Source organism: Corvus hawaiiensis, chromosome 6 (assembly GCF_020740725.1).
Source record: "Corvus hawaiiensis isolate bCorHaw1 chromosome 6, bCorHaw1.pri.cur, whole genome shotgun sequence".
NCBI classification, from domain to species: domain Eukaryota; kingdom Metazoa; phylum Chordata; class Aves; order Passeriformes; family Corvidae; genus Corvus; species Corvus hawaiiensis.
This window is the reverse complement of record NC_063218.1, coordinates 23,324,016-23,349,430: the sequence shown is the minus strand read 5'-3', so window position 1 is coordinate 23,349,430 and position 25,415 is coordinate 23,324,016. Positions and strand designations below refer to the sequence as shown.

At 40.6% G+C, this 25,415-nt stretch overlaps 1 protein-coding gene across 11 annotated transcripts in view; it reads left to right on the top strand.

Moving 5' to 3' along the window:
- The window catches only part of TTLL5 (tubulin tyrosine ligase like 5), a 127,114-nt gene extending 104,093 nt beyond the window's left edge, over nucleotides 1-23,021 (top strand). For 8 of the 11 annotated variants that reach the window (XM_048308154.1, XM_048308153.1, XM_048308160.1 and 5 more), the window contains 3 exons: nucleotides 5,399-5,619; nucleotides 12,620-12,705; nucleotides 22,458-23,021. In XM_048308154.1, the coding sequence (XP_048164111.1) occupies nucleotides 5,399-5,619; nucleotides 12,620-12,705; nucleotides 22,458-22,498 (348 nt within the window). In that variant the 3' untranslated portion in view covers nucleotides 22,499-23,021. Of the gene's footprint in view, nucleotides 1-1,585; nucleotides 1,718-5,398; nucleotides 5,620-12,619; nucleotides 12,706-22,457 lie in introns of those variants that run through there. The other 3 variants (XM_048308161.1, XM_048308155.1, XM_048308162.1) reach the window with 3 other exon arrangements.
- The last annotated feature ends 2,394 nt before the right edge of the window (nucleotides 23,022-25,415 follow it).

The following is a 25,415-nucleotide window of genomic DNA, read 5'->3' as shown; positions in this document are numbered from 1 at the left end:
TTAGGTTCTTGTTGTGGTTAGAAGGCAGACTAGCCATTTGTCAGCAGCTGAAGTACATATATTAATTAATATATCTTGAGGCACACCCTGAGTGTGGCGTGACCATGCAACATGACTGGATGCAAGTCTTTCCTTCTGTCTCTGGCAAAGGGACTGGTTACATGTATGATTGTATATATGTGGTCAAGTAACAGAAGCACCATAATTAATAACACAGCAAATGCTTCTCCTGTACATTAACCAATTCAATATGTTGGGGATGAGATGGATGCACTGGAAAGCATGGGCTTTTCTGGTCAAGTATTTGTGTCATAAGAATCCCTCCATCTACCATGCAGTAGAGCTGTTTTATCATGTGTGTTAACATGAAGGCTTGTTGTGTGCTTTGTTGCAGCACCCACTCTTGGTTGAGCACTTTCCAGACACTTAAGAATGATGATGATTTCTCCAGGCATTTAACAATCTGCAGAATAGCAAATAGCATGTGGGTGGAGGAAGAGGAATAATAACGAACAGTTTTCACTCATTGTATGCAGAAGTTAGTTCACACAGTGTAGTACGGTAGAAATAGACCTTTGATGCCAGAATAGGTACTTCGTTGCTTGGACAAAAAAAACCCACCAGACTGACTGGATGAGAATCTAACAAACAAATAGGAGGAGTGATATGGAGCAGGAACAGAGACAGTACAGACCATGAGAAAAGAGAACAAAAATAATAAGGGGAAGAGTTTGAACATAGAGACAAGAAGCTTAAATCTGATATCAGTAAAATCAAGGAATAAGAATTACAAAATCAAACCAGAAGACAAGAAAAACAGTCTTATAGCAGTATTTTTAATGTTTAAAGGAGACTTCACGTGACACATTATGACCTAGATGTTATTATCACTGCTGCAGTTGGCAAGACAGTTAATATACCATCATTGTTTATTCTCTAATTGTTTCCTGTTCTGGAAAGATTCCAATAGCTATTAGGGAGGTTCCTTCTTTGTGTGGCTATGTTCTGTCTGCTTAGCCTAGCGTTTACTGGGTTTAAAATTTTATGCCAAACATTTCACATGGGAAAAAAGCTAAATTAAAACAAGGGAAGTACAATTGTATGGTGGAATGATCCCCGTCAGTCCTGCTTACATCAAAAAGGCTCATGTTAAACAAGACATGAATCATGTTAATGAGTTGTGTGGGCAGTTATGTGATCCCGTTTTCAATCACAAATTTAAGTAGATTTTATGCTGTAGAACATTAGGCTAATTTAATCTTAAATAACTCTCAGTCGTTTAAAAATTGTATATCCTCTGAAATATTCCTCATTTGATGAAGTTCAGCAAATTTTTGTTTTTTAATACTTGTGATTCTCTTCTGATGTCCTTACCATTTATTTAGATCTGACTGGAAATGCTGAGTACTGTGAATAATATTCCTCGTATTCCTAGAACTATATTATTCCTGCCTGAGGATACAGGGCCTCTTTGAATGCAGCCTTGAACATCATTAAACTGTTTTCTAGACTGTTATATATTGAACTGCTGTCAGATTTGCAGTATCTCTTTTCCTTCAGTTTCTTGTTCATTCTTGTTTTGCAGCTTTCTCCCTCAGATTGTTTTCCCACTAAATGTGCTAACTGCCATTTTTCCTATTTGAGTCTTGTGATACTGATGAGTCAAAGTCTCAGTGTAAGTAAAACAGAACAACCATTCTGAAAGCAGTAGTCTGAGCTGATTTATACCAGCTGAAATTTTGTCCCCATGTTTGTGCTCCTGTCACTATTATTAGAATTATGGGAACGCCCAGATGTATTAACTATCTTTCCAATACAATGATACAGCCCAATCCTTGCCCCAGAGAACTTGCAGTACCGAGAGAGAAATAAAACAGAAGGTACCAAGTCAACTGAATTTAGGATATTTTTTTCTTGCTCTGAAGAATTTACCAAGGAGGACATGGTTCAGGACAGTCTGTGCATACCATGAGCTTGCTCTTCTTTAGGACCCCAAGATACTCCTCTTAGTGCAGTTTAACACTATGGTACATTTTGAGCCTGCTCTTTATCACCTCGTTGTGAGTTTACAATTCAACGGATTGTTGTATCCAAACTGATTTAACTGAATGCATTAGTATGTGTTCAAAAGAATTTCCACTAAGCAATTTATATGACTGGAAAGGTCTTCCAAGACTGTTAATTCTCTGTATTTTTGCAATGTTATCTGAAACACAATTGCTTTTCTAAAACTGGTGGGTTGTATTTTGTTGGGTTTGCTTTCTTTTTTTTTTTTAAACTTAAAACCTTGTTATTTTTTATTGCTTATAAACATCTCAGTTTACAGTGCCAGGGATTTGGAGCTAGCTGCACGAATCTTTATGCAATACATGTGTGTGTGCATCTGTCTGTCAGTTCTCATACACCGTTGAGTCTCTCATCTTTTTCAGACTTGCTGATCCAGTTGAATGTGAATGACTGTGGGATCTCACAGCTATGTTTCATACAAATGTCATTAAAGTCAAGAGCCATATATCTGGGAAGGGGGTTCAACTACTGTTCCCATTAAGGCAAAGGCTGCAGCATGAGACCACTCCTAATTAGACAGCACAAAGTCAACACAAGAATGCCCAGACCCATGAACGGAGGCATAATTTGGGGTATGCTTTATATTAGATGCTGTAAGACGGATTCGCAGGAAATGAGCTTCATTACCTCCTCTGGTCACACAATGAACATGTTTTTGCTTGCAACATTTGTTCCATTACTGTGCTAGGGATGGGTGTTAGATACAGGGATGGTAAGTGCCAGGAACATTCTTTCTGTTTTTGAAGACGATTAATATATCTGCTTTTCTTCAAAGTACTACACTACCTCTCTGCTTTTAATTACTAACAGCCCAAACTTAGCTGCTACTGACTAAAACTCTTAGACGTTCATTGTCCTTACTGACAAGATGTACACATTGAGATTTTCTAATTAAAAACGACTCTTTTTTTGTACAGATAATACTTTGTATATGGTGTTCCTGTTGTAGATGTGGAAGCAAGGAGATACTGCTTCAGTCTGTGACCTAGAGGAAAGCACTTTCTCTGTCAGTGCTAACTTTCTTCATGGGCAAGACAGGGTTAATGCTGTCCTGCCTCCCCAGAAAATTGTGCGCAAGAATTGACTCACTAATAATTTACAGAAATTTTAGCTAAAACGTCTTAAAGCTTTTTTCGTATTTTTCAGATTTGTAGCCCTAGAGACTTGTTAGGGTAGCAAATACCTCCTCAACATCAAGTTAAATCTGCCAGCCTGGGAACTGTGATTGAGAATTTTTCACTTGAAGCAGAAATAGTTGGTGCTACCTGCTTTAGGACTGCATCCGTCAGGGTTTGTCTAGGCTTCTGCTCTCCCTAGACCCTTAGTCTTCAGAATCCTGAAGGATAAGGTCTGTCTCCTATGTTTTGGATGTGCTAAAAACTCTTCCCAACCCTTCCTTTGCGTGGTCAGGCTCTGCTCTCCCCAGCTGTCCTCTTTATTCACACAGTAGCTTCTCCTGGTTTCCTGTCCTGTCCCCATGGAGTTCACAGCAGGGCAGTATACTTTGTAGGCGAATCCAGAAGCCGTGGTCCTTGTCAGCTTCCAGCCTCCCCATCCTTGCCTGGAAGACAGCCAGAATCTCAGCACAGTGTGGAGACAAAGGCCTTTTCGGAAGCCTATAACCTCAAGAAAAATATCCATGACCTTTCCTTAGACTGGTTTCAGCACAGTTTTTGCCGATCAGTCTTTGTTAGGGCATCCATGCTTGCTGTTTCTTCAGAGTCATGGGCCTCCTTGCCAGTGCATATTAACACAGGGAAAGGGTTATGACTATATGTGTTGTGGACTCCAGGATCTAGTGATTTTTGTAACAAGGAAAAGAACTTACAGGAAAAATGCAAAATATCGAAAGAACTTAGAAGAAAGATGGATAATACAATTTCACAGTGAAATGTCACTGCTGAATAAGAAATGGGTGCAGTGACTTGAGGGTCTCCATCCCAACCCTAGGATGTGCCAGGCTCTGAGATGCAAGAGACTAAACCAAATTCCATTTTAGTTTGTTTTTCTGGGGAGAGGTGGGGTGTGACTGCTGTTTTCCAGACTTCTACACTTGTACTAGCTTCCTAATTCAAAATCTGGAAGCTGCAATCAAGGCAGAGCTTCAGGGAAGGGAGAGGTTAAGAAGGATTGGGAGCTCAAGGGCATGTTGTCAGTGAGCTCTAGTTAGGAAACAGGCCTGTTTTGGCTCCTGCACTTCCTTTTCTCCCTAGAGCTCTGCCTGTCAGAAACGCCTTCCCACACACCACTGCTCTGCCATTTGCCAGAGAATTGCGGGGGAGAGGGGCTTTTCCTGTCTGTGTGCTGAGACTCAGCCAGACTGTGGTTTTCTCTGGAGCCTGGAGCCCATTTGCTGTGGCTTTGTGTATTTTCCACCCAAGGAGAAACTGAGGACAAACTCAGTGAAGGGCGCTGCTCCCAGGGTCACACTGAGGGCTCAGCTCTTCCCCTTATCTCCTATCACTGACCTCTAGATGCCAAATTACAAGGTTACAGTATTGCCTCTGTGCTGGGAATCTGACTGACTTCGAGGAAAGACAGAACACAACTCCCAGCAGGTTGCTCCTTTCTGAAGAGAGTTTAGCAGTCTGCAAAACTCCCATAGGGGAAACATTCTCCACTCCCTGCTTTGCCAGTCCACTGCTCAGTTCTCCAGTGTCTCATAACATGCAGATCCTTTTGTTCCTTGTGTCAAATCTCCAACATGCTTACTCTCCCACATGCTATAGGAATAGAAATATTTTCTGTTCCCTGATATTACTGGGGATTTCCTTTTCGTCAGTGGTGGACTTAGAGTTCCTTTTTCAGAAGAAAATACCCTAAAGGTTTTCTGTTTTTCCAAGCACCTACACAGTTAGATCAAATAAGTGGCCCTGTATCATCTTCCCTATAACCTTTCTCTTTCCTAGAACTGTCTCAATCCCACCTCCCACATAAAGAATAATATAGCAAGATAATGCAGAAAGTCAGTGTAATAAAATCTTTACTTCTTTGTGGATGGAAGCCCACTGCAAAATTAGGTTGAGGATTGGGCCTCTTGTTTGTAATCCAGAATAGTAGAATTCTGTGGCAGTAGTGAGGTTGTCTGCCTTCCTAGAAGCTAGTCCTGGCTTCCAAGGGCATAAAATTCAGCTCTAAAAACTACTTCACTGACTTAACAACTTAACTCTTTATGTGTGGGACTTTCCTTCGAGTCCTGGGGTTGCCTTCACCAGGCAGATATTATCCCTCACAAAAATGTCACCCACCTCCATCAGCATTCTCAGCAAGGTTCACAGAGGTAATCAGCAATTACTATGGGATTTTTTTCTTTTTTTCTTTCTTTCCCCAGGCTGTTTTTGCCAGCTACTCACAATCCAGCACCAGTCATATATCTATGCCAGCTGGCTCTGATGCCCGCAAGACATCAAGTGCCACTTCTAGTATCCATAAGGCAACCAGTTTGCACAAAGTGATGCCATCCCAGAGTACAGCTCCTCAGCTGGTTCCAAAGCCTCCAACAAACCACAGACAGGCAGTGATCAGAAAGGCTGCAGCCCAGAGGATTTCCAAGTAAGTTTTATCTCTTCCATCCACTATGGGGAGTTGGCACTGGTTTCCCTGAAAATGAAAATTGGAGAAGAAACTGTCTACATCTAACTCTGACAGATCTTTTTGGCTGTGCTGTCCAGGATAAATCTCAGAATAACCTGAGGTGTACATACTGAAATAAGCATTGCGCTGTGTTGCAGTTGTGCGTTTCACAAGGGTATGGAAGGTAACTAACGTCATACAAAGGTAAGGACATAGGAACTGTCAGATTGATCCATGAGTGGGATTCAGTAATGTAAATACAGGTTGCTAGTGGCATTTTAGATGCCCAGGGTTATTCCACCTGACCTCCAGCTGCTGTTCCAGATGTGTACAGGTCTTCTGTAGCTCTTGTGTTGTATCCGTCAGTCCCATGCAGATGTCTCAAGTAACTTGAAGGCACCAATTGTGGTACATCTATGTTTAAGCACTTGAGTCACTCCCTTTGTCTAATCTTTGATGGGTGGATTAGAATCTGGTGGATCAGAAGAGGGTGCCAAAATAAAAGCCAAAACAAAGCAACAAAGCAATCCAATACCTTTAACAAGATAATCTGCCCTTGAGCCGAGTTTTCCCATAAATTTAACACACAATGTTGGATTTAGGCCTTCAAGCACAAGTGTTTGTTTCATTTGAAATGTTTATATTGTGCCTGATGTAATGATAGCTTTTCTCATTAACTGTAGAAATCCTTCTTTTAACTTTTAGTAAGCGTTTAGTTATATAGTGCTTGCTATTCTAAGGTAAGTGGATGGATTTGACAGTTATCTTTAAAAACAAGTGTTATCTTTAAAAGCAAACAAAAATATTCACCATGAAATGTTGCTTACTGATTGTAAGTTTCCTTGTTTCCTTCCTTTCTATTCCTTGCTATGTCTTCTCTTTTGTGCATTATGAGAAAATGTGAGCAACACTTCTGGGTTTTCAGCTTCCTCAACTCTGTTTATCTCCTCTTAAATGGCAGAGCTGCTTTAGTCTAAATCCTTCATCAGGTTTTTCCTCATATATCCTCAGACTTGTTTGATCCTGAAAAATTGCTTTCGTATCCTCCTTCCTTGTGCTTACTCTACAGCCAGAAGAGTTGTAAAGCTTTCAGAGCAAGCTCCTGTGAGGTTTCCTGATCCTGTTTTCACTTCCTGTTTAAAGAGAGAAGTTTTAGTTTTAGATTACTGATGAAAGACACCTTATGAAGATGCAGTCAGTGTGTGTGAATCAAATCTGGAACTGCAGGGCATATTTAAGGAACTTGGACAGAACTACTTTGGGGAAGTTTGTGTATTTGCTCCCTGTACTCTTGCTATCTTAAGAGATAGCACACAGAATTAATCCCCCAAAACTATTTAAAAAGAAAACAAGATGTTAGTAAATTTTGTCAACTCAGCAAATGCAGATGTGAGCATCAGGTCTGGCAGGTATGTTATGGTAGGTTTGCTATCTGATTTCTTTCATGTTGGGTGGCTCTTGCTAGTACAGGTGACAGGCTGTGTCAGTGGGATTCTCTGCTGGGCAGCAGGGATGTGTATTTGAAGATGCCGGTGTGCTGTGCTCACTTCTTGGCAAAGGAAATGTTTATCCTTGTGAGATGGAATTGCAGCTCCTTGGACAGACTTTACTTTGCTGCATTTTTGTGGTTTCTGCTCTGTGACAGGCAGGAGTGTGGGAAAACCGGAAAAAGTTCAGCACCAAAAATGCACAGAAGGGGGAAAAAAAGCAAAAGATTCCTTCAGAATTTCAGAAAACTAATCCAAGTATTGAAGGCTGCAAGGAGCCGCTCCGGAAATATTTTCCAAGTTGCCTTTCAGTCTCCAGCACAAGGCTCCAAACCCATTCTTGCCATTCATGGGATCTTGCAGTTACATTTTTTCACTTACATGGAAAACAGCAGTGCTTAGCTATATTTCCAGCATACTGAGAGCTGATCATTTAAAAACTGCTATGTCTCAGACTAATTTAAGCCATTCGTTGTTGTCAGGAGAAGACCAGATACACATCTACAGAGGGGAGTGAATGGAGAAAAGTCTCTCTGTCAAAGGAATATAGACTAGAGAAGAAAAAGATGTCTTGCATGCACCAGCCTGTTTTCTACAGTCCCTGATAATTTTGTGCAAAGTATTCTCGGACACATCGTGTAGTCTGCTTTCAAAAAATTCCAGTGGTAGAAACTCTCCTGTGTGCTATAAAAGTCTATTTAAGAATCTAGACAAGCTTTCTATCAGCTAGTTTCTCCTGATGTCCTATCTGAATTTTTCCTTTGTTTCAGCCTGTTGTACCTTGTTCCGCCTTCCTGAACCCTAAACACTTTCTCATGTAAATACTTTCCATCTTCTGAATATCCTTTACTTTTTGGAATAACCTAATTTTGCTTAGACTTGTTGAGGTTTTGTTAACCTCAGATAGTAGTTCTACCTGCCAAGTCCTTAATTGTCTTGAATTTACTGTATTTTCTTCAGTTTGTCAGAGTGCTTGGACTGTGGCATCCAAAACTGCACTTTTCTGGTGTGAGACTACCATATCCTTAGGTTATGACATGGCAAATATCCCTCTCCATAACATCATCTTGGCTACTTCTTTTGTCTGTCAGGTCACTTTTGATTTGCTGCCTTCTCTCACCCCCTAATACTTCTTGGCTGTGTTCCTGATCTCTTTCCTCAAAGCGGATCTTAGGTCTATGTATTATTTCTACAGGACTCACTGAAACTCATCCCATTCTCTTGTTAAAGCTCCCATGTCTCTTTTTCTCCCCCCATATATTTTAGTAAGCCAGACCTTATTTCTGTTTTCTCTTTCACTGGCCTTTGTTTCACATCTTAATAAAGATCATATTTTAAAAGTTGTTTCTAGAATTTCTCCAGAGACAGGACTATGATGAAAAAACTAAAATCAACTTTGTCTCTTTGACCTATCTCCTCCTTGCATGCTTTATCAATTCTCTCCCAGCCAGCACACGTGGCTTCCAGAATAGGAAGGAACAAGAAGTAGAAAACTCAACTACAAACAGAATGAGATGCTAAAGATGAACATTACTGACTAATTCAAAAACTATCTAGTAACTTGGACACTTCCCTGGTTGAAACATAAAGGAAAAAGTAATGGAACAGCCAGACAATTCAGGCTTGTATTTTCAATTCCTGGCTTCTCTTGTTTTTGTAAAAGGTGGTAGGTTGACTTTATAATGGATTGTGTCCAAAGCAGACTCCTTGCTTAAACTAACAGAGTGGAAAACTGGGGCCTATATTAAGGTGTGGAAAAAGAGTAACTGGGAGAAATGGTTTAGTATGCAGCTCTATGCTGAAATATAGTCCCATAAAATGGTCTCACAAGATTCCATCATTTTGGTTAAATGTGCTCGTATCACTAACAGATAGTTTTTGAACAGCTGACACAACAAGCTCTTTTTTCTTTCCCAGTCAGACTGGGCCTTTCCCACTCCTCATGTTGCCACTACTATTGACAGGTCTGTGAACCATGAAGAGACCTGCTGATATTTTGAGATAGACATCACAGATACAATATTCATAAGCTATGGAATGAAGCAGATGTCACTGGAAGCAGTATTTGGTGTATGGAATCTTCACATTACAGATGACAACATGTAAAGTAGAAAAATATATTAGCTCAACTATTCACCACTGGTACAGGTGGTAGATAAAATATCTTTCTGCTTTTAGGAATGACTCAGTCGTAATAAATACACATTTCTGTGCTATCATTCACATAGTAGCTTTTCAGAAACCTTCTCTTTGTGACGGCATCAAGAAGAACAAGGCTTTGAACAACCTGTGAACAGAACCATCAGTCAAAGAAAATGTCTCAGAAAAATTCATCTGTCAATATTAGACCACTGTATATAAGGAGAGGAAATGCTAGGTAGCGAGAAGGAGCATATTGTTTGAGATGTTATCAAAGAGAGACCGAGAAGATCACCAAGTTTACTGGAACATTACAAACTATTGGGGATATTGATCAGCATGGCATAATTTCTTGTACTGAACATCTCTGTAAATGTCATAACAACTCTATTAAGGAAGCCTTTTGAAATAAATATTCCTTTCAAGTCCCACCACCACAGCACAAAAATCTTTCTAGCTTGTTCTCTCTTGTTTTACATGGTGCCAGCAATAGAAGAGCCAGAGTTCTTCTCTATCGTAACTAGAACAGAAATAGGGTAGAGGGGATGCATTTCTCCAGGGTTCAGGAAATCTATCCCAGAGTGGGGAGGAGTCCTGTCTGCAATTTGACAAAGAAGTAGCCAGCTTTTCTAGGATGCACTGGCCAAGCCTAGCAAATGTGCCAAAAGTAGATGATGATCACAGAGCAAGGCCTGTAAAACACTATGGTTCTGTTTTGTATCATGTCTTGCCCGTGTGTGAAGTGTCTTAAGTGGGCTGGGTACATCACACACATAAGTTGAGTGAAGAGAGGACAGGCAGCAGAACACACACGTAACAGTTCCTGGAACCCCTTTGACTGTTTTGCTGCTGCTGTACTGCAGCACGCTTGTTTTTTCAGCTCCTGAATATCTGGGTTAATCAGGCTGCCTGACCCTTGGACATTTTTGGCAGTGAAAGCAGTGCATCTGAGAGACATGCCGTGATTTAACACCCTGACACAGCTGGGCTCACTAGACCTGTAGCTCGTAGCCCTTGGCTAGCCTCAGATCATACACACAGATATGCATGCAGGGGTACCCTGTCCAAGAACAACAAAGAGGAGCAAGCCTCCCTGGCTCTGGGTCTTTACATTTGTTGCTGTCCTCTTGTCAAACCTGGGCTTTTGGTGATGTGAATGTGTTAGTGTCAGATCTGTCTGGTTCCACTGGACATTTAGATGCATCTGTAGCATCCAAGAAACAGGTTGTTAAAACAAAGGTGTTGAAAATTCAGTCAAAAAAGTATTTCTCTTTCACCTATGGAACAGAATTTGCAGTCCAAGGCTGGGCAGCTTAGTGCTGGTCTAGTACCTAAATTAAGGAAGGCAGTATCAGTTTCAAGGAGAAGTTAGCTATATAGGAGATAGAAAAGAGCAATGACAGATATTTGAACGGAGGGGACGGTTGGGATAGTGATTTTGTTAATATCGAAGAAGAAATGGAGAACATAACAATGGATTACATTGGAGAAGTGGAAGCAAAAACAACACAGGCATTAAAAGTAGGAAACTGAGAAAAGGCAGTAGGATTTCAGCCAACCCAAGGAGGAAGAAAGTGGAAAGGGATTAACTCAGTTTAAACAGAGAATATGTTCTGGCACTGAAGCTTCCTTCAGGACAGCACAAAGAGTACAAGGGAGTGAGGTTAGCGTGGTGGGAGATCCCAGGAGCAGAGCTGAGAACGAGCTCTCAGAATGAGGTGACTGTTGAAACTGCAAGAATCAAGGTACACTGTGGGCAGGCAGAGAAGAAGGGCAAGTCTGTAGAGGTAAAGAAATTCTCTGAACAATAAGATAGAAGTGTGACTATTCCCTGTTTTGCTTTTTTGTTGTTGTACTTGATGGCATTCTTGATTACTTTTTCGACTTGCATTCTACCTGCAGAAGGGTGAGCTGAATTTGGCTGTCAGTTGTGCTGTGTTAACAAAGTGGGCAAGCTAGTTATGAGACTGGAACCTCTATGTAAGAAGCATAAAGATCTATCTGGATTCTCAGCTCCCAGAAGGACCATGCAGTATCAGCACAAAAACCCCCATAAGTACAGATACAGAATTCTCTCCAAGAGACAATAAACACAGAAAGAGGCACCTCATTTGGCAATAGCATTTCCAGTTAAGGCTGACTGAAGTAAGGGGTTGTGGTATGTAAATGTATCTGCACCCCTTTCCCTTCATGTATGGACTCCAATTTATTTCACTGAAATCCAACTGAGATAAAATTCAGGAATCCCTGAGACCTTTTAGTTGTCAGGAACACCTGGGTTACTGGCAACTTGCTGACCTTGAAATCTGGAAGCAGAAGGTTTCAGATAAAACCATAGAATCTGCACGTTTAAACAGCGAATTACAATTTAAACAGTGAATAACAGTCTGTTAGTTGTTAGGGCATCCCATGGGGACTGGAGATTATGGTGCTCTTGGGGGGAAGAGCTGACAGCAACTGTAACAATGCAGAGCTGAATGAGTGAAGGAGGACTCTGGCAGAGACGAGTGTACACACAGAAGTCTGGAGTGATTAGAAATGAGTTGGGCAGGAAGGAAGAAAAGCAAGGAAGAATAAGGGAGGAGAGGACAAACCAGGAATAGATGGATAATTGTATAGATTTTTAAGGACAGAATAGATGCTTGCAGCTGTATGGCTTGCCCTTCCCTTGTGAGTCGACCCAATTTTTATGTAGGAGAACATGGTACATTTCATTTGGTAATGAAACTTTGTAAATTAGAGTAAGTGCAGTTATAGTCTACAAAACATAGTTTTGCTGTAACTCAAGTGCTGAGATGAATGCAGAAGGATTTGTATAAGGTGTCTGCTTGAGGAACAGCACTGGATTTCTGAAAATTAGATGCATCCCATGTGTCTCAGTTCCCAAGATAAGTGAGAAGTCTTGGCTAAATGAGCTCTCTCTGCTGAGGCAGGATGCAAAGACTTAACTCTTGAATTTAGCATGTTTTGACAGCATGTGTATTTCTGTGCAGCAGTTGCTAAATCACTTTAATTCAAATCATTGGACTTAGATGACCACAGCATTACTAGTTGAGATGTATGTTGGTGGTCCAATACAATTTACTATCTTCTTTATTCTCCAGAATCAGCTTCCAAGGCACGTGAGACAATTAAGTGTTGGTGGCTTGACTGTTCATTTGTCTTGCTCTGCTTCTGTGGAGTCAGTTGTTGTCACTGCCTTTTTCATACCATGTTCAGGCACAGCTTCATGGTTACAATCCCAGTGAGATTATGTAAACTAGAGGAATTCTCGTTTTTTTTGTTTGAGACTTTTATTCTTCCTTGCTGTATCACTTCTTACGTCTGTCTAATTTTATGGTTTTACCTCTTAGGGTGACTTCCACTGAAAAGCAACTGAACGGATTCCAGAACAGCCTTCACAGTGCTTCATCCTCTGAGCCAGGGACATATTCCACAGGTGAGTGACAGTGCCAAAGACCATGAAAGTGGGGGTGGGCATGCTGGGATGCTTTCATCTTTTTCAAGAACTGGCAGGGGAAAAACTTTCTCATCGAGAAGAAACACAGCTGCCTCCTCTGCATGTAGTGGTTCTTAGGTAGCAATCTGGGTTCAGCTGTGAAGGGAGTTTATACCCCCTAGGATTATAAAGACTAAACAGAAGGGAGCAAGGCTGAGTTTCATAGAGTTGGAAGACCCCTTAAATGTGGCTAGGGGAGAAAAAAAAAGCACCTTGGCTAAAATGGTACCTTTTTGCTTTAGGCTTTGGCTCAAGATGCTCTGTTGTTTAAGCTTGGCCTGTAATAAAGGGCCAGGACATTCTTTACATTTTTCTTTGGTCTTGCAGAAAAGCTCTTAGTCCAGAAAGACATAGCTGAGACTTACGAATCAGCTGCATAGTGAAGTCAATGAGTAGAGGTGAAAGTATCTGATAGAAAATCACTGAGAGTTACAGAATCAAATCTTCATCATTCCTTAGTGGCTAATTAATTCAAACAGGTTTATCTGCTGTTAAGTTCTCAGCAAATGAGAGCCCAATCAATTTTTCATTGGTGCAGACCTATTGGCAAGTAGAGCATAGTCTTGATAAATCCATACTACCCATGGCTCAGAGTAATTTGTGATAGGGCTGTAATGGAATATATGGACAGATTATGTTCCAGAATGCTTTGAAAAATTATGTTTCTGGCCTTCTGTTTTGCAGTGAAACTGTGAAAACATGACTTGAGTGTCACTAATGCAGTGATCTTTGTGTTTCCAGAGGCTGAAAGAAAAGTCTGTGGAGGGGTAAACTACCCAGTTCATCTCTTGGATATTTATCTCTGAAACTTAAAAGATGACATTTCCATTATTAATGTCAGTGATTTTTTTGCTGATCCTCCAGCACAAACATTCAGCTAATGCACTTAACATACAGTTCCAAACTGCCTCCCACACTTTAGCACCTGCCAAAAACTCTAGTTATCCTATCAGAAATTTTATAGGGTGAATGGCCACAGTCAGTATAAAACACCCTATGGTACATTGGAATGTGACAGCGTACTCTGGCATATAATGGGATTATCAAAAAAAAAAATTATGTCAACCCTGTGGTATATGTATAGCTGAATCAAAAGTTTTGGTCTACTGTATAGTGCAACTTAAGTTTTTAGTACAGTATATAAAGCAAGGTTACAGATAAATTTAAAACTAAATGTAAAAACTAAGTTCTCAATATATTGACCAAACTGGTTTGCTGAGCGGATTTACATGAAGGTGTTTGTGTGCTGATATCTGCCTTCTTTTTTGCATTTTCAAGAGCACTGTCACAGGTGCCACCCTGTAATTTTAACCTTTCCAAGAGAATCTCTCCATCTCCTCTGGATACTGTTCTTATGTGTGTCCATGATAACTGTAGGTAGCATTTTGCTATCCTTTCCCATTTCTGTGAATACTTAGGGCATGCATGAGGACGGTTGATAGTGTTAATGATGGAATGCAACAGCCAGAGCTGGAGGAATAATACAGGCTAGATCACAACTGTAAAGTTCAGGGTAGTCACTTCTCTGTGAATACTTGTAATCCAGTGAGAACTCAGAACTTCAGCTCACGTTTCCTTCTGTAGAACTGGTCTAGCTGCACTGTGCTAAACTACCCTCTCTGAAGCTGAAACAAAGGGCTATCTCAGCCTGCTGTTCAGCTGACAGTATAAGGGCTTAGGTAAAGCCCAAGTTTGGCTAGGGGTAGGCTAGTAGAACCATGGGGGGGGGGGTCCCTCAAAGCTTCCTTGCTGCTAAAAGAGGTGCCTAGCTCCAAGAATAGCGTTAAATATTGTGGTGATTAAACTAACTAGAGCAAAATGTTTGTTCTTGGAAACTGGGGAATGATACTTTCTTCAGCTTTGCACCAAGCCACTGGTGTGCGTCAGAGGCTGCTGTGCCCAGTTTATGTGTCTCAGAAGCTACTCTGGTCCTTGCTGCAGGAACAGCTGTTTTTCTTCTTCACTCTCTCCATTGACTGCTTACACTAGGGCCCTGATTTCCCCTCAGCAGCAGTTTACTTGGGGTTACTGTTTCACATGTATTTAGTATCCTAGATACCAACTAGAGAGGTTGGACACACAAGTCATAAAGCAAATCACAGAATAAATTGCAAGCCTTTAGAGATAGAAGGCTGTGAAAAACTGCAGATATAAAAGAGGAATCAGGTGGAACCTCTGTATAAACACATACACACGAATGTTCAAAAATGTCTGAGAAGCTTGAATAGACCTCCTCTAACAGCCTATCTGAGAATAGTTATGGGGCTCTTTGGAGAAGAAGCATAAAGGTGTCACAAGTGATCTTAGCTTAAGCCAGGATGATGCTCAGTGGAAGAGACAGCCAGCCACTATGGAAACTTTTAACTAGACTGTCCAGAAGACAGTTCACTAGTGGTTAGTGCTGCAACTGTAGAACAGCAGTTGTAGATGCTGTTGTGCAGTGGGCTCAGGCTCTTGAGAACAGATCCTCTGAAATAAAAGGAAAAACAAAAGTCAGCATTTCTGCAAGGTAGCTCAGGATTCTGAAACAAGCCACCAGTACAATGAAAGTAGACTCATCCTCGTTTCATAGAGAGGCAGAAGTTGCGTGAGCTGTCTGTCACTGGTGTAATGAGAGTGAGGGCAGAGAGCCTCATAACTCAAGATAGCATTTGAAGGTTATTTGTAGTGTCTGAAGAGACCGGTTCTTACCAGAATCTGTGAAAGTTTAGCAGGATTTATTCTAATAAAGAAATACTGAGAATTACTACCTCTAGGGAACATTGAAAATGCTTGTGACCTGATTTTTCAACTGAAGTTAAACACCCAGCCACTAGTGGGTTTCTGAAAATATAGCCATTGTTTATATTTACATTATTTATATTTATATATACAACACTGCTTTGTTTATTCTGTGTTAACTTTGAGGGTCCCTCAGCATTACACCGATTGTTTCCTGTTTCATGGAATTTAGCAATTCAATTAGTATTATTGAAACAGGGTGATTTTGAATTAAGGAATCAGCTCTCTTTTCAAAGTCTTCTTCAGAGTACAGCTAAGGTAAGTACTGTGGTTGGTTGTTCAGGTCTGGGTTGTGTTTAGGAGGCTGTGCTTGATATATGGAGGCTGTGCTTTAGTTCAAATGATGATCAGGCTGGTCATTTTTGTTTTACTGTATATTTTAAGAATGTAAGGTGTTTGGAGACATTTTTCCATGTTTTGCTGGTTTATTTTCCATTCCTCTCTAGTGGCATTAGGTAAATAGTGTGTGAATTTGTTTTCTCTAGAAAGTGAAGATCTAGATAAAAAAGATGTCATTTTTCCACCAGAATTTAGCTTTTGAACAAGCTGGCAAGAAGCATCAAGGAATTTTTGTGGTTATGTGTCAATCTCAAAGTTAGAAATTAATTCTATTTATTATTTTTCATTTTTGAAAATGCTAACACAAAGGAGATCTTGGGGAGACTAGAGGATGAAGAGCACTTTATGAAAGTATAACAGCATAGTCCCAAGAAGCTTCTCTGTTCCTGAACTGGACTCTTGTCTGCAGGAGCCTGGAGATAGGAACAATCTGAAAGTATAGTTAACCCCTCAGTGCATCTGTAGAGTAGACACTCAAGTTGACTTTATTTGATTTGGTTTGATTTCCAAAGGTAACAGCAACTGTTGAGTTGCTGTATGAGTGACACCTGTGTTAAAGAACAGGCTTTTCTCCTTTATTTGCTGCCAGCTTCTTGAGAGTTTGTGACATTTTTATTTTCAAAGCTTCAGAAGACAGAACACCTCTGAGGTTCTGTTTTGCTATGACAGAAACATAATGTACTAATAAACTATATAATTACAAACAAATATGAATCATGATTAAAACTGAGCAAGACTGATGCCTGGATCCAAACTTGACAGGACCTTCATCTTTCCATCATCAGACTGATTAACAGTAATGCAGTTTTATTGTGCTGATGTTTATATTACTAGTGTCCACATAACTTTTCCACTGTGTCTGCTGAGAGGAGAAAAAAACCATTAGAATTAGGGGAGGTAAAAATTAGTAATATGCATTTCAAGTTTGACAGTGAAGACCACTAATTCGTGCAAATGGATGCATGAATTAGATCTCTTGGATCTATTTGGATCTTGGATCTCTACCTAGTCTGGTTGAAAACATGAGTCCAAATCTAATTTATTTGTATTTTAGTTCTCTTGAGAATACTTGATGCACAAAGGGAGTGTCAAAACTCAATCTGCAATCAGGATGAAACTTCTTGAGCTAGTTGGTACAGACTTGATTTTATTCCCCATGATTCTCAGTTCTGTATCTGAGCTTAGTTGCAGGGTGATGAACAGTTGTCTGTTTATTTTGGACATTCACCTGCCCCCGTATCTGCGTGAATGCCAAGTCCTGAAAGTATGCAACTCTTTGAAATAAAATGTGTTATCATCTGTAAGGGCTTAAAACTGGATCCTGAACTGCCAAGAGACTAGTTGAAGAATATGGGGATTAATAAAATGGTTTGGATCTAATCCTTGTAGAAGGCAGGCTGCTATTCTTCAATTTCTAGTGATATCCTTTAGGCTAAGGTGGAGAGCAGTGTCCGAATGCCATCCAAATATGATGAGTGTGCAAGCAGTGTGGTCCAGTATGGAGCAATGAATGGACCCTGCTTGTAAACTAGTGACTGCAAAGAGCACTTCTGTACTTACTCTTCTCACCATCTAGCATGCTCCAGATTTTTTTCATTTTACAGAAAATCTGCAAGTAGATGGTGTATTTCTGAAGTTTTTTATATCCAAGATTATTGTATGGACCTTAAAATCAAGGTCATTTTATTATATGTCTTGTTACTGGAGACCTGAAATTAGAGATAGCATTGGAGATGCTAAATCTTGGCTGGCTGCTGTCTACCCACTGCTTGAACATTATTCTTGAAATGCAGCCTCTTTAGATTCCTTTAGCAGGTATGCAAAAGTACAAGCTTCAGAATTGTCCCGGCCCAGAAAAAAAGCAAGGCAAGTAAACACAGCAGGCATATAAACAAGACACATGCAATCACTGCATATTTTTTGCCAGATCTAAACAAACAAAAAAAAAAGTGCGGAATTTGGAGATTCTTTTATCAGCCAGAATCTCTCAACTCTCTTGGAGCATAAAGGGTGGGGATGGGATGTAAAATGTACTGTTACCACTGTGCGTGGCCTGTGTCAGACTTCCAGCCATTTGTTACAGTGGGGTGGAATTCCCAGCTGCCCAGCCTTGTCCAGGCTTCCTCAGCTTCTGCCAAGTTCCCTGAAGCCTTGGAAAGCAGTAGATTGTTGAACACCAATGTATTTATTTTTATGTTGTTACCACGTTCCCAAGAGGAACCTTGACTATGATTTCAGCTGGTCTCACTACACTGTCCAAATCCTTCATCAGGAGCAGCTGGGAAAAGAAATCACTCAGGTTTCTACACAGCACATTGCTGGTATGCCTCCTCCCTCTCACTAATCCTGTTAATTCCAAACTTCATTTGCCACCCTCCTGGTTCTCTCTGTTGTTGCTGTGACTGACTGCACAAATGGTCTTCACTTCAAAAGATGACCTTCAAATGGGCACCTCGAGTAACCTCTACCTCAGACTACTTTGACTGCTCAGGCACAAGGTATCTTATGACACAGAAGAGCAACTTTTGATGTCACCTCATTACTTATCCTAGTCTGGGAATGGAGTCGTGATGAGCTCTTGCCCATAAATCCTTTCAGAACCATCTGTCTGACTGAGAAGCTCTGGGTGGATCATTGAAGAGGGAGCTCCCATGTGATACTCCGCACTTTGCAACAAACTTTTCTGGTGCAGCCTCTCACCCTGCATACAGCCTTTGTCAACAGCAGTTCTTTCAGTATCTCTCTGTAATGCTGTCTCCATGCAGAGAAAGGATCATTGAGGAGCAGAATTGGTCCCTTTTATCATATTTTGGAAGGCAGCGGAGCTTAAGTTGAATCCTACTATTGTGCCTCCCTTTTTGGGAGGGCAAAGAATCAGTTACAATGGAGGATATTTAGTTGCACATTTGTTCTTATAGTTATCTTCCTAAAGCCATTGGTATTTTTTATGCATCACAGAAACATCCTGAATAAGTCTCTTACCCCTACTGACTTCCACAGTTTTATAAAGAGGGCAAACAGGAAGGGGGGGAAAAATTTTACTCCCTGCTTTAGCTGATGAATCAGTCCCAGGTCAGGTAATGACACACAAACCTGTAGTACCAGATGGGCTAGAAGGGAAAGGAGAAGGGTGAAGAGACTTTCTTTTTACCCCCTTTCTTAGTACTCTTTGGAGGGGAAGGGAACCATTATCTTATGACTAACAATGAGCAAATATTGATGTTTCAAATAAGTACCTTTAAAATAGATACAAGTTATCAACAGGACATGACTGTGTTTGAGTTTATCCAGTTCTGAGAAAAGTGCATTTAAGTCTCATTATGTCTCAGCAGAGTGTAAAGCGCTGCCAGAAGCAGCATTCCAGGCCCTTCTCAGATGATGTTAAGAAGATAATATCCAACGCAGCCATCGCCTCTGAGAGCTGAGGGTCAGTGTTCACTGCTAAATCATGAGAAATGACATTTATTCCTTGTGAGAGCAACCTGCCTCTCACATCTTTACTCAACCTTTTGCTTTTCTTTTATGAAAGAAAGGAGCTTTTTCCTGTTGCTACCGATCTCATGCCACTGAAAGGACATTCCAAGTCTCAGGACTTTTCCTGAGAAAGCAGGAGAAAAAGGAAAGAACAGTCTTTAGAAATTGGCTTCCCTGTCTAAGAGCTAGAACCCAGCTTGAATTTTGGGAGCCTTTGCCTCTGACAAACTCCAAAGCAGGATAAGTAATGTTTTCAAGCAGTTGGCATTTTTGCCTGACTGGAGGCTGAGCATTGCTTGTTCTCAGTAGTGAGGAGATGGCGAACTGCCTGTGTTTCCTTGCTGTGTTGGAAATGTCATTCAAGTTCAGGTGTGCAAAGACTTCAGAGAGGTTATATAATATTTTGGCTGCTTCTGTCTCACATCTGGTCCTTTGGCATTAAGCTACCTATAGAGGGGATGGCTTTGCCCATCCAAACTGGATTTTGGTTTAATCTGACGTTATTTTATTGAGCCTAAAAATAGAAGCCAAAATGTGTGTGAATAGGGTAAAACATGTGTCTGAAGTTATGAAATTAAATGTGAGGAAAAGCCAGAGAAGAGAGAGCCACAGTGAACGCGGGAGTAGGAAGGTGAGTAAGAGAAATCAGAAAGAAGGCTGTCAAGTACAGAAGGGCAATAGCAGTTGGGATGAGTGTGTGGCACAGTGTCTTTAACATGGGGAGCAGGAAGGCTCATGCTGACTTCCACTGGTATTTCTCTACTTGTCAATGAGTCTGCTTGCTTTCATTCAGGAAGACTTCTCTGGAATACAGTTGTATGTACTGTTCGTGACATACACATCACACTCCCCTCACACAGAGAGACGTCCACACCTCCCCACACCTCTCTCACCTCTCTCACCTCCCCACGAGAAAATTTTCATGACTTGGAACTGCTGCTTTCCCTTGCCTTCCTGGTCCAGCAAGTCAGGTTGAAATTGTGCCCAAAATATGGGGGAGGGAAGGCTGGCTTTCTGTTGTCAGCTGTCCTGGCTTGCTAGTGTCAGTCACCCATGGATATAAATAAACCCCATTTATTTATTGCCTTTCTTAGTTATACTGTATATTATCAAGAGAATGCTGGGCATCATTCTAGGATTAGAAATTCACTCTGGGATAAAAAAATCTGAATTTCTAGGATAATCTTAGCTTTTCAGGGAGAAAGAAAGTTCCACTTTCAACACTAGATTCAGGAGACTTCAATATGCTCCTCAGTTCTCCCACAAACTTTCTGCGGGTAAATTGAAACAGTCCAAACTAGCTGTAAAAAATATTAGTATGGGTCCCTGACCAAGTACTGTTATCTAGCCTTGTGCTCTTCTCTGTCTTATTCCTGCAGCTTGGAAGCACAGTAGTTTAGGTGCTGGGTTGTGACCAAGGCTGTGTACATCTGTGCTGGGAAAGTCTATATGGCACTGAATTTTAGTGTGCAGAGATAGCTCTTAAATGACTTCATGCAACTTCTGTGATTTTCTTGTGACTCAGAATGATATCCATAAAATGGAGGTAATCCTTTTCTTCCCACTGTGACTGTTCTGAGTTTTTGAGGTGCAGTCATGGATGACATAATAGTGTGTAAACATGTGGACAGACATATGGGCAGATACTTTGATACCTCCTGGCAGGCAGAGAATAAAGGAAGCTCATTCTGTTGGATGTGGTGATTCACTGCAATGACTCTTTATCACTGGAGAGAATCGACCCTTAATGTTGGCTCATGTCAGGAATGAGCTCTTTTTCTGTTCCCCCTGCTCAACCAGAACCTCCATCTACTCAACTACAAGGAGGTGAAATAGCTTTGAAATGATAAAACTTCAGAGAATTATAAACATTAATATTTATGAAATTACTGAATTGGCAATGAGCTGCATTCTTGTTAGGAACTTTACATATTTACTTGTAGACATAGGAATGCGCCTCTTTGTGTGGAGTTCTCAAGGTAATCATACAAGAACTCAAGGAAAGTGATTTAAATTCAGTTTGTGAGAAAAGACAAACTGTGCTATGCATTTGTGTAGAAATAGGAAGGCTCAAACATCTTCAAAACAGGAAAATGAGGTTGAAATTGGCTGCCTCTCTCACGTGCCTTTGTTTCTTTAATTTCAGCACACTGACAAGGGATAAGTTTCTGGACTGGTATCCTATCTTAATGCACATGGCTGGCAGTTTGGTTCCTAATTCAGATTCCAAACTTTTTGCGCAGTGACATAGCTGGCAATTCCACTTTCTAAACATCTTTCCAGATCCTCTGTGCCCTGTGATGTTTGGCTCTATGCTGGACTTTCAAGGAGAGTGGTTTTTTATTTTTAATAAACAGCTCTCAACAAATGTCACTCATGTTTAGGAGCAAGCTGATGTGCCAAATACACAGGACAAGCTTTACCTACTAGATTAGCTGTAAAATGCAAGCTGTCCAAAATAAACTCAGTACATTGCTAAGTGTTTTGGATTTTTCTTTTTAAAGGTCTGTCTTAAGGATGTTTAAGTAAAAGAAGTGAAGATGACATTGACATTTTCCTGTAATGTGCCTAAAAAGGAAAGTGCTGCAGTATGTAGAAGTCAAAACTATATCTTTATAATAATGGGGAAAAAAATTCCTTATCCCCATTTTGTGTCTTTTAAAGATCAACCTTTTCACACCCCTGTCTCTCCTGCACCAAGGTCCTCAGTATGTGTTGGAGTGGGGAAGTAAACTCCCATGCAAGCAAATGAGTAAAAGACCCAAAGAGAGAGCTAAAGCATACTGATATGGGAGAAGGATTTAGAGGAAGGTGCATGTGAAGAGATGAGTCATGTGAGTCAGAAGCGAGACTGAAGAAGGTATTCTGGTGCTTAGGAGGAATACCAAGAGTACTTTTTCACACAGTAGCTTACTAAGTTAGGTTTTGTTATCCTGGTCTGTGATCTCATCTATTATGGCAGAGAGGTTGTATGATAGGAACGCCCAGGTTTCTGGTGATGGCTGAGATTTGCAGAGCAGTGCAGCAGTTTTTCCCACAAAACAGTCCTCCATGATTACTCAAAATCTTTGAGTAAAACAACTTTGGTTTTTTTCCAGGTTCTGCTCGCAGAGAAGGATTAACACAGAACACCAGGTGAGGAATCCCAGGCATTGCTTCATGTATGGGACAGAGGAAGAAGCAGCAGTGACTTCATACCATCACATTCCCATAACAGCCAAAAAGAGAGAAGAGGAGGCCTTGATAAGATGGCAACCCACTGAAGAGAGTATCTAAACATCTGTGAAAGCAGACTGTGGTGATACACCTGCAAGCTGAGGTGAATGAATGCTTCTAAAAGCTTCTGCTGCTGAGTCTTTGGGTCCCTTGCTTCCATTTCTTCCTGATCACTAACTGTGAGATCTTTCTGTAAGACAAGTGATCTTTCCTCCAGCTGTTCTTCCTAAAGTCCAGGTTTGAACATAAAGTCTCATTTGCTCAGCCATTTCAGTCTGTTCTAGTCTGGTAACAGCCAAGATTCCATGCTTTCATCACATGGCAACCATCAGCAGAGAAAAATATTAGAATATGCGACTGGAGATGTCTGTGTTGGTTGCCATCTTGAATTTTGGCACAGAGCCATAGAAATGATCCATTTAAATAAAGTAATTTCATTTGTTTGTTTTGGTTGTAATTTCAGTTATTAATTCACACACCCAAAATATTTGCTGTTGTTCTACTGGACAGGATTTAAAAATCTGTCTTTGTTTCACAGTGGGATGCTTGTATTCTGTGTGGCGTATTTTGTATTTTGATTTCTGTTTGGTTAGACTTCGTAAACTTTTAAAATTGGCTGATGTTTTCAGACCCAAGCTTGAACTCTGAGGCCCAGGTGGCTCTTATCAGTTACAATAGTGTCTTGGTGAAGCACTCCAGTTAAAATTTGCCTAGTGCTATGGAAGTTAGTTTGCTTGTGTTAGAAAACAATGTCAGCAGCTGGAAAATGTATTGGAGAGAAGATCCATCCATCCTTAAAATGAACAGGAAGCAGCTTCAGCTCTGGCTCTTTGTTGGTGCCAGGTTAAAGGAAGCCTCAGTATTTTGCAACTTCTGCCTTGTCCAACAGCAAAGGATTTGATTGATAGTTCTCAAAGGTAAAAAAATCTCCTGTTGCTTGTATCAGAGTCTTCAGAGATTGGATTCAACATCCTGTTTGATCTCTTTTCTTACTCCACATTCCCCTGTCATTTCTGGTTTGTACAGTCAATATTAAGAGATCATTCTAATGTGTTGACAAGTAGATAGTGATCAACCCAAAGGGCTGACAGAAGAAACTGTATCAGAGAGAGAAGGTGTTTTCTCTTGAAATGATTGTATGTGTGTTCACTCTTGGATTCCACATATTTTCTGTCACTCAAGACCAGATAAATTATGAGAAGTTTAAATAATTATGTTCATACCTTATTAGTTTCACCATCACTTGCTTCAGGCATGAATTTATAGGACAGAACATGCATTTTTCTATTTCTGGTACACTCACTCATATGACACATTGAATACTTCACTTGTCCAAAATGCAGCTCTGTGGTACAGCTGTTCCCTTCATTAGCTTATCTTTCATTTCCATGAGCCAGTCATGATCATGTTCACTTTCTTCACATTTTTGTTGGCTCATGATTACTGAAAATTTAGTTGCAGAAGTTGTTACTTCAGACTTGTGCACATTCTTAGCAGCGGTGGGCTTCAAGACCTTAGGTCTGTCTTCTCACAGCCTACTCTGCTATGTGTGGTATTGGCTATCGCCTCCAGCTTGTTTGGAGGGGCTATTTCCATGTAAGATTTAGCTTCAGTAAATAACAATTCCATTCCTTTCTTCCTCCCAAAGTATCTGAGCTATCCTTATTCTACTGAGCTTTATCTACAGGACTGAGTAGCCGTAGAATATACATTCTTGTGGAACTCTCATCTCTGCTTTTGTTCTCTAGTTTGTTGGTTCAGGTTATCACATCCATCACTGAAAACTGTAGAGAGGTTTGGAGGGCAGAGATTTAGTTAGCTCAGGAAAGGTGATTGTCTTACAGGAATCATTGTCAGAAGCAACATTCTTACATCTTTGTCAAGAAAATTGCCAGTTAGTGCTGCCTTACTATGAACACAGGTGAATTGTTTTGTCAGCTTTGCCAGTCTTGCACCCACTCATTTTGGGATAATGATTTGAACTTGGTTACAGATATTTTTCCTGAACTTCTTTGCATTGCATGTTAGATGTAGCCAACCCCCACATCTGTAACTGTGATGGCTTAATATCAGTATATTAAATATCCTATCTCTAAGATTTTTTAAATATTCAGGAAAACGCACAGGGCAGTCTAAGACCTTCATTTTGAGGGAATGAACTTTGTCAGCATCGGGAGCAGGGAAGACTTGCATCCTTTTGCCTGAGAAAATTTTTCTTTGCTTCTGACAAATTAAAAAAACCAACCCAGGAGTATCAAGACTGGTCCTTTACCTGAAGCCAAACACCTAGACCTAGAATTCCTGTTTATTCTCAGGATGTGCTCAGCCAGAGCATGAAAGGACACAGCAGTATTCCTTTGTCTTGAGCATCTGCTGATCCCATCTCTGAACACAAATGCTGTTACACTGGGAACATGTGCAATAGAGAATCAGGAACAAATTCTGTGATTCCAGCCTCTTTTTTTCCACCTCCCTGTGTTCTTCAGCCTGGAGTCTGTATGTCTTTGTGCATGGTGTACTGAAGGGTAACATATATTTTGTCACTTTGCAGCTCTGCTATCTCCGTGTCTGTCCTTTCCATAAGCCTCTGAGTGCTGCAATTAACAGATTCAGTGGGCAAGCATAGAACTGTTTCTCACCCATCTTGGGAGAGAAGGCATTTTACAGGAAGTGTTTTCTACTACAAGGGAGGGAACTAGAATAGCAAACCATTTTGGATATATAATAGTTGCAGTGTGATCCTCAAGTGTGGTTTATTTTTTCTCTGTATTCATCAATGGTTCCATCAAAGTGTCCTTCTTCACTGCAAGAAAATTAGCAGTAGAAAGCCCCAAAATCAT